This window comes from Brassica napus, chromosome C8 (genome assembly GCF_020379485.1).
Source record: "Brassica napus cultivar Da-Ae chromosome C8, Da-Ae, whole genome shotgun sequence".
Classification (NCBI taxonomy): domain Eukaryota; kingdom Viridiplantae; phylum Streptophyta; class Magnoliopsida; order Brassicales; family Brassicaceae; genus Brassica; species Brassica napus.
The window spans coordinates 17,773,947-17,787,307 of NC_063451.1; the positions used below are offsets into that span (position 1 = coordinate 17,773,947).

The 13,361-nt window shown below is 36.5% G+C and overlaps 2 protein-coding genes and 1 pseudogene across 2 annotated transcripts; 2 read left to right on the top strand and 1 right to left on the bottom strand.

Annotated features, from left to right (window-relative positions):
- The first annotated feature begins 21 nt into the window (after positions 1-21).
- BNAC08G09400D lies at positions 22-1,084 on the top strand. Its single transcript, XM_013857003.3, has 2 exons — positions 22-330; positions 779-1,084. Exons 1-2 carry the CDS (start codon positions 105-107, stop codon positions 904-906), a joined length of 354 nt encoding a protein of 117 aa, XP_013712457.1. The 5' UTR covers positions 22-104; the 3' UTR covers positions 907-1,084.
- Positions 1,085-1,361: 277 nt separating this feature from the next.
- Positions 1,362-5,392, top strand: LOC106412365 (uncharacterized protein At3g43530-like). Its single transcript, XM_013853289.3, has 6 exons — positions 1,362-2,146; positions 2,964-3,719; positions 3,794-3,955; positions 4,043-4,508; positions 4,583-4,942; positions 5,008-5,392. The coding sequence occupies exons 1-6, from the start codon at positions 1,637-1,639 to the stop codon at positions 5,217-5,219; spliced, it is 2,466 nt and encodes an 821-aa protein (XP_013708743.2). The 5' UTR covers positions 1,362-1,636; the 3' UTR covers positions 5,220-5,392.
- Positions 5,393-9,502: 4,110 nt separating this feature from the next.
- On the bottom strand, positions 9,503-12,470 carry LOC106414500 (annotated as a pseudogene).
- Between the last annotated feature and the right edge of the window lie 891 nt (positions 12,471-13,361).

Genomic DNA, 13,361 nt, shown 5'->3' on the forward strand with positions numbered 1-13,361 from the left:
AACCAAACAAAACGCGAGCAATTCTCCTCAATTAGGTTTAAACGATCCGAGAAACGGAATCTTAAAACCCCCTTTGCCCGTGGAAACCCTAATTTCGCATAAGGATGGCGAAATCGATGAGATGCAAGAGGGTGAAGAGATTGAGAGCTATAAGAAGAGAAATTGTTCAGAAGGAATCATTCACTCTCACTAGAGAAGATGCCAAATCCGCCGCCATTGAAGCCGCACTCGCCGCGCCTAAATTACCTGTTCGTCTACCACCACCTTCCCCGTTCATGGAAGTCGCGACGCCCACCTCCGAGTCAGCCTCTGTCTCCGCCAACGTTATGGGTATAAGTTTCGATTTCTACAAATAAATTAGATTTGTATAGTTTGTTTTGTGTTGGTTATGCTCTTAGATTATGTAATGCTTGAAGAAGCAACGTTTCTGCTTAATTTTAATATCTGAAATTCTATCAGAATCACTTTAAGTTACTTGTTTGATATCTTTGACGCATTTAGATTCACTATTCTTTGATATCATATCTAATGCTTTGTCTATTGTGAATTGAGAAGATTTTTCTGACCTAATGTGCCAAAAGTTTGTTCCTTGTCTCATTGTTTTGAATTTTGTCGCATTTTCATCAAACAAGTATACTGGTTTCGTGCACGCTTATTCTTTGTTTGGGTGGGGGTGGGTCTTTTCGAAACAATCATTTTGACTTGATACTTGCTACCTCTTATTAAGTGTCGGTTAATTTCGGATATGTTCTGTTTTGAATATTATTGTTGTTTGCAGATGTGGAAATGGATGATGAGAAGCATAACAAGTCTCTTAAACCTATCGGGAGGAAGTTAAAGAAGAAGTTTAAGTTGGGGATGAAGAATCGTCGCAGTAAGGGTTTCCTTCGAGGCAAGCGTGTCTAAGTTCCCAAGTTTGGTGTTTACTCCTTGTTCTGTTTAACCTCTTTCATATCTAGATTCCCTAATTGTCTTAGAAAGTGTCTTACGTCGTACTGTTATTTTTTGGGGAGCTTCAGTATTATAGAGAACCTGAAAAAAAAAAATGTGATTTTGAACCTAAGAAGTCTGTTTACGCCTCCAATGTTTCATTTTCTTGCACCAAAACCTATCAACCTTTAGATATGATGGACCCATAATAATCATGCATTGTCTTGATCAGATATGATACGAAATGTACATATAAATAATTCAGTTTGAGCCAGATGTATATAAAGATTTGTAAGTTGTAACAAAAAAAAAATATATTTTTCAATTTTCAGTATAAATCAAGATTCACATTTTTGTTGTTGTTCGGACAACGAGTAACAAAATTACAATTGAAACCAAACAAAAAACCATTTCAAGAAAGATTCTTTTATAAACGGATCAAATTCTGTCACATGGATTTCAAAAATTCTCTCGTGACCCTGTTTTTAGTTTTCATTAAAATTTAAATACAAAACAAGGGGAAATAGCTAAAAGCCCAAACGATTTTGATTTATTTACAATTCATGCCCTTACTAGCTCCACCCATAAACCCGACCCATCTAAAACTTGGATCCTAAATCCCTAAATCGTAACACAACTTCCCCACTTTCTTCATTTCACGATCTCTGAACATTTTGTTCTTCACTCATCAATTCCACCAGCGAAAATGACATCTAAACTAAGATTCACCAAGAAAAAGAAAGAATCCCCACCAAAGAAGAAAAAGAAATCCTCACCGACAAAGAAGAAGGAGGTTGAACCGGCTAAGAAGGAGATGACTTTGTCCACGGGAAAGAAGAAACGGGGTAGATCGTCTTCAGCAGAGGAACACGAAGCAGACGACGGCGGGTCGTCGTCTCAACCCACGAAGCGGCCGCGTCTTACTTCAAACCGTAACCCTAAAAATCTTCAACCTAATCTGGCTGCTGCCTCTGCTTCTCCTACTCAACCTGACAATGAGGAGACACCCTTAGGACCACCAGCCACATCAGAAGATCCTCCACCAACGAAGAGACAAAATCCGTCACACCAACAAGATCCTCCGGATGCATCTATTTCCCGGTCTTCCACGAAGGGCGGGACACCTTATTCGGAGCAAGGAGACAATGAGGAAATGGGATCGCATGGTGAGCCTCCCAGATCACGAGAACCTAATGCTACAGAAGAGCAAATAATGGTAAGAAATCATTTTGAAGTCAGTTTTTGTAATATGTTAGAACGTAGATATATTGTATATAGATGTACTAGTAAACCTAGTAGTACTTAAAGATAAGTGTGACTTGTACAAATGAAGAAGTTTAAATTGTTTTACTAATACAATATGAAATGAAATGTAAAATTGTATAACATGTACAACTTCTTAAAAATTTAACTAACTAGAACATGACAATTTTACTCGTTTTATTAATACAACTGTAATATGTAAAACAAGTATCACTCATACATCTTGTAATTATCTAACTAGAACATGACAATTTTACTCGTTTTATTAATACAACTGTAATATGTAAAACAAGTATCACTCATACATCTTGTAATTATCTAACTAGTGAAACTTGTACAACTGTTATTTGTATAACTAGTATTACTCGTACAACTAGAACCTATCTAATAAGTAATATTTGTACAACTATTATATGTATAACTTGTAGAACATATGTAACTAGTATAACTCGTACAACTTTCCTACGCTTACTTGTATAACTCGTACAACTAGAACATATGTAGCTACAAGTAAAACAAATCTAAGTAGTATAACTTGTACTACTGTTTTTTGTATTACTTGTATAACTCGTACCACTTAAACAAATTTAAGTATACAACTTGTAATACTCGTACAACTACGACTGTAGCAGAACTTGTGTATTACTAGTATAACTCGTATATGAATAACTTGTGTTACTCATACAACTAGAAGTTGTGTAACCAATATAACTTGTATTACCAGCACAACTCCTTAGTTTTCAGTTGTATTAATGTTTTTTATTGTGTAGGTAAAGGAGATGGCTGGAGGAGCAATCAAACCACACAAGTTTTACTTCAAACCAGCTGAATATGGGAAACCCTGTAAGCTCTCCTCAAGGTGTCATCAAACGAAGTTCATCAAGTTGATTGACAATTTTCATGCAACCGAGAAGAAGTGGTTTTACGCGCACCCACAGTTCAAGCATATTATCCATATGGAGTGCTCCTCAAGGAGAAAGGTGATGGGATTGTGGATGTTACTGATTCGCACCATAAAAGTCGACAAGAAGAGACAGACTTGGTTTGTGGTAAATGGGGTTCCCATTCGTTACTCCATCAGAGAACATGGTCTCATATCAGGACTATACTGCCACACATATCCAGAAAACTATGAGAGCATTGGGAGTTTGAAGTTTGCTAAGAAGTACTTTCAGCAACCACCAAAGAAGAAGGGTGACGATCCTCCTGAACTAAAAGTGACTGCAGCTGATGTCCTAAAGAAGCTAAAGAAGATGAAATATGATGGTAGTCATGAACGGTTGAGGATGGCTGTGCTTTATTTCTTGGCCACAGTCATTTTTCAAAGATCAAGGTATGGAACCCCTATAGACCATTTTCTTCTCCGAATGGTTAATGATCTTCGGGTGTGCCACACGTTTCCATGGGGGCGTTACACCTTTGATGACTCCTTGAAGGAGATAAAGCATATGGTGAAGCATTTTCGAGGAAAGATCCCAACTGTAAAGGCTTCTTGGACATTTCATGGGTTTATCAACCCACTGGAGGTAATAATTGTTAACTGAATGGCATATAACATGTATAATTTGTTACTAATATGTTAGTTTAAAATGGTGTGCAGATATTGGCATTTGAAAGTATACAAGTGCTGAAGGAAAATTTTAGAGAAGATATTGAAGAATTTGATGATAGCTGTCCAAGAATGTGCAAGTCGAGATTCCTAGCGAATGGGTCGTCAGGATATGCGTTGAGCGAGATATATGAGAAGCTCGGAGAAACAAAGGTGATACACTTGAAGTGAATTTCTGTGTCATTTTTTCAAGTCTTCATATTTTTACCTTAATGTGTGATATTTTGGTTAATTTTTCAGGAAATTTCTAATATTTTGAAACCAACTGGAAGCAAGTCAGATCTATCAGTTGAGATCTTTGATGATGGGTTATGGGATGATGTTGAGCTGGGAGATGATGGGGATATAGATGACCCAATTGTTGATGGTTGGAACAAGATTATTATCCATGACCAAGTAAAAATTCTTTGGGAGGATCTGTACAAGATGGATGTCAAAACTCGAAAGATAGAACACGAGCCTGAGAGGATTTGTGAAGAACTTGAGGGTCCGAGGGTGTGTGAGGAAACTGAGGCAGGATGTGAGAGTTTGGAAACAAGAGTTGCTCAGTTGGAAGCAAGCATGAAGGTGAGAGATGACATAATTGGTCAGTTGGAAGCAAGAATAAAGAGTATGGAAGATGACCGCAACCCGAGGGACAGATATGGGAACATGGAAGACTTGTTTGATCATGATCGTTTTGACACTGGTGGAGGCCAAGAAAATGGTATAAATTATGATTTTATTCATTAGGGTCTGTTTTTAAGACAAATGATTAACCTTTATATATATTTATTTTAGATGATAATGATAAAGATGCCACAAAGGAGGGTGAGACTGAAACCGAGCAAACGGCAGAAGATGATGCTGATAAGGAGGCCACGAAGGATGGAGAGAATGAGCCTGAGAAAGAAAGTAAGGTTGATGCTGATAAGGAGGCCACAAAGGAGGGTGATAATGAACTCGAGGAGATGGCAGAAGATGATGCTGATAAGGAGGCCACAGAGGATGGAGAAAATGAGCATGAGAAAGATAGCCATGTTGATGCTGATAAGGAGGCCACAAAAGAAGGTGAGAATGAACCCGAGCAGATGGCAGAAGATGATACTGATAAGGAGGCCACGAAGGAGGTTGAGAATGACCCTGAGCACACACTGCAAGGTAATGTATTTTATCATAATTTTTATTGTAACTTAGCTGTGATTTGATTTTAATATATTTTGCAGAGGATCTTGAAGTGATGGTGGCGGCTGCAGAGAAGTTTGAGAAAGAAGTTGTGGAGAAGAAAGCTGCAGAGAAAGAAGTTGTGGAGAAGAAAGCTTGGGAGAAGGAATCTACGGATGAAAAGGATGGAGATGCTGAAGAAGATTCACCGAAGAAGACGAAGAGGGTGCCAAAGCCTTCTCGTATGAAGCAGTCTCCATATGTTGAGAAGTAATCTATGTGTTTCTTGTATTTGGAACATATAGCTTTATGTTGCTTTTGGATGTCGGTGTTGCTTTTGCCAAACATAAGACTTGTGTTGCTATTGTGAAACTTAAGACTTGGTGTTGCTTTTGTGAAACATAGAACTTGTGTGTTTCTGATTTAGTAGTGAACTTGTGTTTGTCATACTGTTGTTGAACTTGTTTGAACTTGACAAATTATTGGTATAACTAATACTACCGAGTAAACTATGGCAAAATTTCTCTAACGGATACAACTGGTACAACTAAATAATAAAAGGTACAACTATTGTTCTTAAAATGTGTTGCACATTTAAAACGTGATAATCAGCTAAAACATAATAAGGTTATTAACAAGTAGTCGTACCAGTATTTTAGTTGTACAATCCAATACATAGTTGTACCAGGTTTTGAGTTGTACAAGTTTGTTCATAGTTGTATTTTGGTAGAGAATTTGAATTGTGTAGTTGTACCACAGTTAAAATATATATACCTCAGTTGTACAACCTTTTAATTCTTAAATGCATTGAACCACATACAAATTAACCATTAATTTTCTTAAAATATATTTTGTGTATGTTTTCCAAAAATATAGTGAACAAACTAGTAAACAAACCTTTAAAGAATAAGGTAGATCATTCAAACTTATGTGATTGTGTAATAATTGAATTTTTTTTTGGTAAAACTTCAAAAAATTAGAATGGACTACTCTTATGACACTCCAACTTATATATTCTATTGTTATTTAATTATTGAAAGCCAAATGGAGTTTTAAAATGTCATATTTTAAGAAAGTGTACCAGTTGTACCAGTATTTCCTTCCTCGTGTATATAATGTAGTTGTACTAATTGTACTAGTATTACATTATATAGTTATACTAGTTGTACCAGTACGACAACACATAAACATGATTGTTATGTTATATGAAATTTTACCAGTTGTACCTGTCGTACCTAACAGAAACAACACATTACATAAGTTCCACAACACTTAAATAAGTTCCACAATACATAAATAAGTTCCATAACACATAAGTAAGACTCACAACATATAAGCAAGTTCAATAACACATAAGTTAGAGTCATTCATCATTTCCTTCGTTGTCACCTCTCTCGTCACCACTTCCTTCGCTGTCACTTCCCTCATTGCTGCTTTCTTCGTAATCGATGTCATCGTTGTCATTGTCATCTTTGTCACTGCTGTCACCAAGCCACTCCGAGAATGGTGCATACTTTTTCTTTCTCTTCCTTCGATATTCTCCCGCAGATGGGAATCTAGTAGTTTGTAATCTTCCTTTTTTTTTCTCCACATACGGCGGGAACACAACCTGAGATTGTATTTCCTCAGGAACTTCCCAGGACGAATGATGAGGCACTGGATATATTGTCCTACAATATGCCAATGTCCACTGCTCCATCCAATAATACTTAGAACAATAATTTTCAACCAACTGCTCTAGCGTATCATCTGTTGTAGTTCTGCAATACTTCATGATCGCAGCAAGCGCATGCACACAAGGATACCGGTCAATTTCAAAATGCCGACAGTCACATGTTTTGTTGATCAAATCAACCAAATAACCTTTCCCATCCGTACCAGTAACATTGTACTGACGTTCAAATGTGTTTAGCACCTCCACGTGAAGTGTTCTTGCAATTGGACAGTTCTCATGCAATTCAACATGCACACGTGGGACAAGTAGCTGCCTCTGTGGAACCCCTATAGAAATTTGTCGGTATCTATTAAACCATTCTGTAATCTTGCCCACGATCTCATCAATCATTGGCAGCAGTGCATAATTCCTTTGTTCCTTGAAAACACCATTCATAGATTCAGCAGTGTTGGTTGTATCTATGTTGTACCTTGCTCCTGGAAATTGACATCTTGCCCATTTGCTCTCATGCACACTCTCATCCAGATACTCAGCGGCCTGAGGATACCTTCTTCTGAAATCAATATATTTTCTTTTAAACTCTTTTTCTGTGTAAATACCAGCAATTTTTTTTGAACTCATGGGCAACCACATCTTTCCTAACATGGCTGCATGCTCCTTTCACATTATTAGCCAAGTGATATATGCAATATCCATGGATCGCCAATGGGTAGACCTCGTGTACTGTCTTGATGATGCTTTGGTTTCTATCAGTGCAGAATACAAGTTGGGGATCATCTGGTATCAAGGTTTTCAATGTAGTCAAAAACCAACTCCAACTTGCATTTTTTTCACCATCTACTACAGCAAAAGCGAGGGGATAATGATGATGATCTGGATCTTGAGCAGTGGCAATAAGAAGCACTCCTTTATACACACCTTTCAGATGAGTTCCATCCATAATTATCACTTTCCGCATGGAATTAAACCCTTCAATGCAAGCTCCGAGCGCGAAGAACACATACTTAAACTGGTTCTTCTCATCCACTACTAAGCGGGTGACAGTACGAGGATTCAACATTTCCAACATGTACAAGTAAGACGGCAGTCTAGCAAAGCTCTCTGTTGGGTTCCCACGTAGATCGTTGATAGCTTTGTATTTTCCTCTCCAAGCCGTAGCATATGAAACCCTAACACCCAATTTGTTCTCAACCAAATCTATGAGATCCTTTGGTGCTGGAGTCTTGTATTTTCCTGGATAATCAGCTTGCAACACAGATGCGACCAAGCTTGGTGTGCCTCTTTTCCCCTTCTTGGTTGCACTTTCCTCTATCCTAACGCAAGTATGCATCTTCCGATACGTCCTTATAGTGAAAAAATCTGAGTTTTTCAGCTTTGCAGCTCGTAAATACCATTTGCAACCAACCCCACGACACTTTAATACGTAAAGTCGAGGCATCGACTTCACTATATCAACCTCAAAACAATTCTTATGCACAGCTTTGTCCACTAAATCTCTCACTTCATGCTTAGTTTCAAATTCTTGGTGCAAAGCCATGTCAATACCGTCATCCCACTCGAAATGTACAACTGGTGTTTCAGCTGGTGTAACAACCGCCAACTTCTCCATATCATCTCTTTCAGTACCCACTTCATCGCCTTTCTCATTCTCATCCTCTTGAATATGAGGAATAGTCGTCAACTCCTTAAGACCAATCATATCATCATTTGCTCTTGCATCACTAATAATTTCCTCATCCCTAGAAAACATCTCGTTACTTTGGTTTTGTGAGACATATTCTATGAGCTCCACGTGCAAGACAGTACGCCTCTGATTTTTTTCGACTTCCAATAAATATCCTAAAACATCTTCATCATCGAAGATGTAACATGGCCTCTTATCATCCATTCCAAACGGAAAGTAACTCAGCTGAATATTGGACGAAGCTACATCAATCTTCATTTTCATGCATACTCTATCAACCAACTGAGAGTAAGTCACCTCCTCATCACTTCTCATCGTAAACACTAAAGTAGAAATATGTCGGTCTTTCCGCTTCCATCGAACTTCATCTCCCACATCTGAATAACTACCCCCTTGATCAAAATATATCACCACGCGTCTGTTGTTATCCATAGTTACCTGAAAAAGTATAATAAACAACATCACCACTTAGTAGTTGTTCCGGTTATTCTAGTTATACACGTAGCAGTGATGACATTTGTACTAGTTGTACCAGTATCATATTGTATACGTGACTAATAGTTGTACGTGTTTAACTAGTCGTATAGTTCTTATGAACAATCACAGTAACATTAGTTGTACTAGTTATACCATATTATATAAACAATTTTCCTTCCACAATTTCATGATTATAATTAGATTTACATTATATTCAATTTCAAATCACTTTTACTACTGTAATGTCTTTGGTTCAAACATGATTCAACGTACTGTATCTAATTTGGGAGAGAGAGAGAGAGAGAGAGAGAGAGAGAGAGAGAGAGAGAGAGAGAGAGAGAGGAGAGAGACAAAACATTACCCAAGTTCATCTATGGAGGAAGATACACGATTTGTTGTGGATGTTTATGCTGTTCTTCGTCCAATCTCTCAAAAGAGATATTGTTTGGTGTAGAATTGAAGTGAAGAATTGAAGTGATGAAGAATGGTGGTTGTTACGTTAATTGAAGAGAGGAAGAAGAAGGGTGGGTCCCGTGTAAGGAGGAGAGAGAGAAAGGACAAATCGTGTGGCTCATTTTGTTTTGATTCAATGGTGTAGATCATCTATTCATTAAGACCCTTATAGTAATTTTCTTTCATTGGAGTCTTGCCAAAGATGTTAGGTTGTAAGAGAATATAAAAAGTGGGTTATGTCCTATAAGAGAATAATGTCCTTTATAAACTCATCACCAATTTTTCAATCAGTAAGGTCTGGAGTTAGATTTGCTGCAAACCCTCCTGATCTCTCCAATACGATCTTCAGCAGTGATGACACCGACATTGACCAGCTTAGCCATCGACACAGCAAACTGATGTCTGAACATCTGAGCCGGCTGCTCCGGGAAAGCCTGTACAAGCGGAGCGGTCCTCGGGTCCTTCACAAGCTCCTGATCGGTGGTCAAGACTCCCATATTCTTCTGAAGATTGATGTAATACTGATTATCGAATACTACCGGAGTCTCCACGTCTAGGTAAACCGTCTCTGCGGCCCAGCGACACTTGCGCCTCAAGTAATCTGCGAATTTAGGATCAATGGACGGATCAGTTCCATGTGTTGCGTTGAAGTTGTAAAGCCTCGATTGGATGGTTCCACAGTATGCTTTTCCGATGGTGTGGGCCCCGGAAAGGATGACAAGGTCGAGGACGTTGAGTCCGTAAGACTGAAATGTCTCGAGAAGGCCAGTGATGTCACGGCGGCCTGACGTCCGTAGGCGTTGGGCCAGTAAGGACCGCCGAGTTGGTAGGTGGCGGAGCGGGTAGCTGCCGCTAGGATGTCGGCACATGAGACTAATTTGGGGCAGGATTTCTCCATCTCGGACTTGATATCATCGATTAGCTCAAAGCCTCTTAGGGTTTTGCTCGCCGGAGATTTTCTCTCTGATCCTTCGTGGTCTAGAAGAACCGACGCATCACATCCCTGAAAGTTGTGACGCATTCACAAAAGATTTCTTATTTTATCATTTCAAATGTACTATATACACACAAAACAACACGCGACTTATGTTCATCTATACCTCAAAATGAAATGAAATTTGTCACAATAAAGGGATTCCATTTAACCGGGCCTCGTGGTCTGGTGGTCCTCGGCTGAGGTGCCCGCCATCACGACTTCGAGCCCCGGCCACAGCGGATTTAACATCCCTTCCGTTGGGGCGCTGGACCCCCTACGGGGGATAGTTGGGAATGTGGCTGCCCATAGTTGGGAATGTGGCTGCCCAGATACCAGAGTTATCAAAAAAAATAAAATAAAGGGATTCCATGTAAAACAAGTTTTTAGATTAGTTGGTTTTGTTTTTATATATACTCCCTCCGTTCTTCAAATAAAGATTTTCTAGAATATTCATGTATATTAAAAATAAATTTTATTAAATATTATAGATTTTACTATTTTCTTACTAATATTTAATATAGATTTGATATATATTAAATCAATTTGTATAAAACTAATAAAAATGATATAAAATTATATAATTATCAAAAATTTAGTCTAAACAATATTTATAAAATTTGTAGATATATAAAAAACTAATGATCATACGATTAGAAATTTTAATTTTTAAAAAAATTGTAGAAACTTTTGAAAGCTTTAGTAATACAAATTGTATAATTATAGAAAAATAATAATATTTCAAAATTTGAAATGTTATATATGAATATATTTATTTTCTAGATGATGTATGAGCTATTACCATATTTAAAAAAAGTTTACCAAAAAGAAATATCAATATTAAATGTAATATATAAATTATTATCATATTCTTATAAGTTTGCGAGAAATATAAATCATCATTAAATGAAATTATCCATGTCACATGTCATATTTTTCCGGAAGTCATGTCATCAATTTCAGTAGTCATGTCATATATGTTTTGTGAAATTGATTGTACAAAGGACTTGTAGCAAAATCACTTCGCAAATAATGTCTAGGGGATACACAATGAATGTTTTCATCCATTTTATTTTAAATGTCATTTCAGATGTGTGCACACAGATTAAGAAATCATTTAATTTTATATATTTTTAAATAAAAATATCATTACATATACATAACCATAAAATCTAGAAAATTTTATTTTCGAAAATAGAGAGAGTATATGCTATATCTTACTTTGTTGGAATACTGTGTTACCAACACAAACTCTAATGGTCATTAGAAGAACCATCAATTAACATAAAATACTAGGCAATGGAACGATTAGTGGTCAAATAAATATTTTGAAAAGAGCAATACCGTGACTCCGCAATCGTGGAAGAGAAGTCTGAGGAGGGCAGGACCAAGGGAAGGGTCACTCTTTGTCCATTGCCTCACTTTGGTATCGACGATTTTTTCGAAATTTGGGCAACTCTTGTCATAATAATTCAGCGATAATAGATTGTCCAAAGGAAACCATGACTTCGTATCATCCTCCTCCTCCTCGTGTCCGGATCCTCCAGCTGATACCGGCCATGCCACAAAAACCACGACTAGGATGACAGCTGAGACCACGGTCAACTTCATTGTTTTGTCTTCTTTATTTTCTCTCTTTTTCAATTTGATCGAATTTGAATTTGTTTCATATGGTCGAGACCGAGTGTGAGAGTATATTTATACTGGGTTTTACGTGGGAGGCACAACTTTAAGATTTTGATTATACAAATGAGTTGCTTGCATGCATGTCGCGTAGAATAATATATGCTTTGTTAATATAAGACAACACAAGGAATTTATATATTATTTGGATTAGATTATTATTCTATTTCTTAGTCAACTTGGATCGGGGTATTTTATTTGTTTCATTTGTCGGTTATGGTACTGTTATTTCTCTATATATAAGTTTATGGTCGTCCATACACATGCATATCCTCAAACGCCGGATATATGGGCCAGTGATATCTTCAAACCATGATTAGTGATATTTTATTGAGTAACTCTGTAAATTAAAGTAAAACGTCTGATTTTGAAATTAACAATATTCTTTCAACATTCATATATGGGCTTAATCAACCTTAATTATCGATTTATCGTGGTTCAATCTTGGTAAAGAGGCTCATTAAGGAGTCACATCTATGAAGCCTTGTCAATAAAATAAGTTGCAAACTTGCAATAAACCTTTTGGAAAGCAGACCAGTAGTTATTTAAAGAATTATTCACCAATAGGATTTTATTATTTCAAATTTGATATTTAAAAAAAAAAAAAAAAAATATTGTCAAATTATATTATGTTTTAAAAAAAAAAAATAGTAGTTACAGAAAAAAAATTAAAAAAACCCTAAACTCTAAATCCTAATCCCTAAACCCTAAATCCTAAACCCTAAACCCTTGGGTAAATCCCTAAACCCTTGGATAAACCCTAAACTCTAAATAAAAAAACACTAAACACTAAACTCTAAACCCTAAACCCTAAATCCTAAACCCTAAACCCTTAAGTGTTTTAGTGCTTAATGATTTTGATTTAGAGTTTAAGATTTATCCAAGGGTTTATGGTTTATCCAAAGATTTCGGATTTAGGGATTAGGTTTTAGGGTTTAGTGTTTTGCCGACGACGTTAAAAATATATATTTTTTTTAATTACTAATATTTTTTATTTATTTCTTTTTACCTTTTAATTTTAAAAACATAATATAATTTGACAATTTTTTTTTTTTAAAATATATCGAATTTAAAATAATGAAATCGTATTGGTTGGTGAACATATAGGTTCACCTTAGGAGATGGGTGAACCTTTAAATTCACCCTATCATTTAAGACCAATCAAATTGACACATAGATTATTAATTAAAAAAATATTAAATTAAAAAAAAATAGCTACAAAAAATAAAAACGCTAATTTTAACGACGCTAACGCTTGCAACTAAACCCTATACCCTAAATTCTAAACCCAAATCCAAACTCCTAAACCCAAACCCTATATCCTAAACCCTAATCTTAGACCCTAAACCCAAATTATATACCCTAAACCCAAATTATATACCCTAAACCCAAAAAATAGACTATAAACCTAAACTTTATACCCTAAACCCAAGTATTAGACCCTAAACCCAAACCGTAAACCTTAAACCCA

Bases quoted from the DNA above. Each gene is read 5' to 3' on its own strand.
- LOC106412365 (XM_013853289.3), top strand. From the start codon at position 1,637: ATGACATCTAAACTAAGATTCACCAAGAAAAAGAAAGAATCCCCACCA. The intron at 3,956-4,042 runs GTGATACACTTG...TTAATTTTTCAG, and splicing joins AGAAGCTCGGAGAAACAAAG to GAAATTTCTAATATTTTGAA. The intron at 4,943-5,007 runs GTAATGTATTTT...TATATTTTGCAG, and splicing joins CCCTGAGCACACACTGCAAG to AGGATCTTGAAGTGATGGTG.
- BNAC08G09400D (XM_013857003.3), top strand. From the start codon at position 105: ATGGCGAAATCGATGAGATGCAAGAGGGTGAAGAGATTGAGAGCTATA. The intron at 331-778 runs GTATAAGTTTCG...TGTTGTTTGCAG, and splicing joins TGTCTCCGCCAACGTTATGG to ATGTGGAAATGGATGATGAG.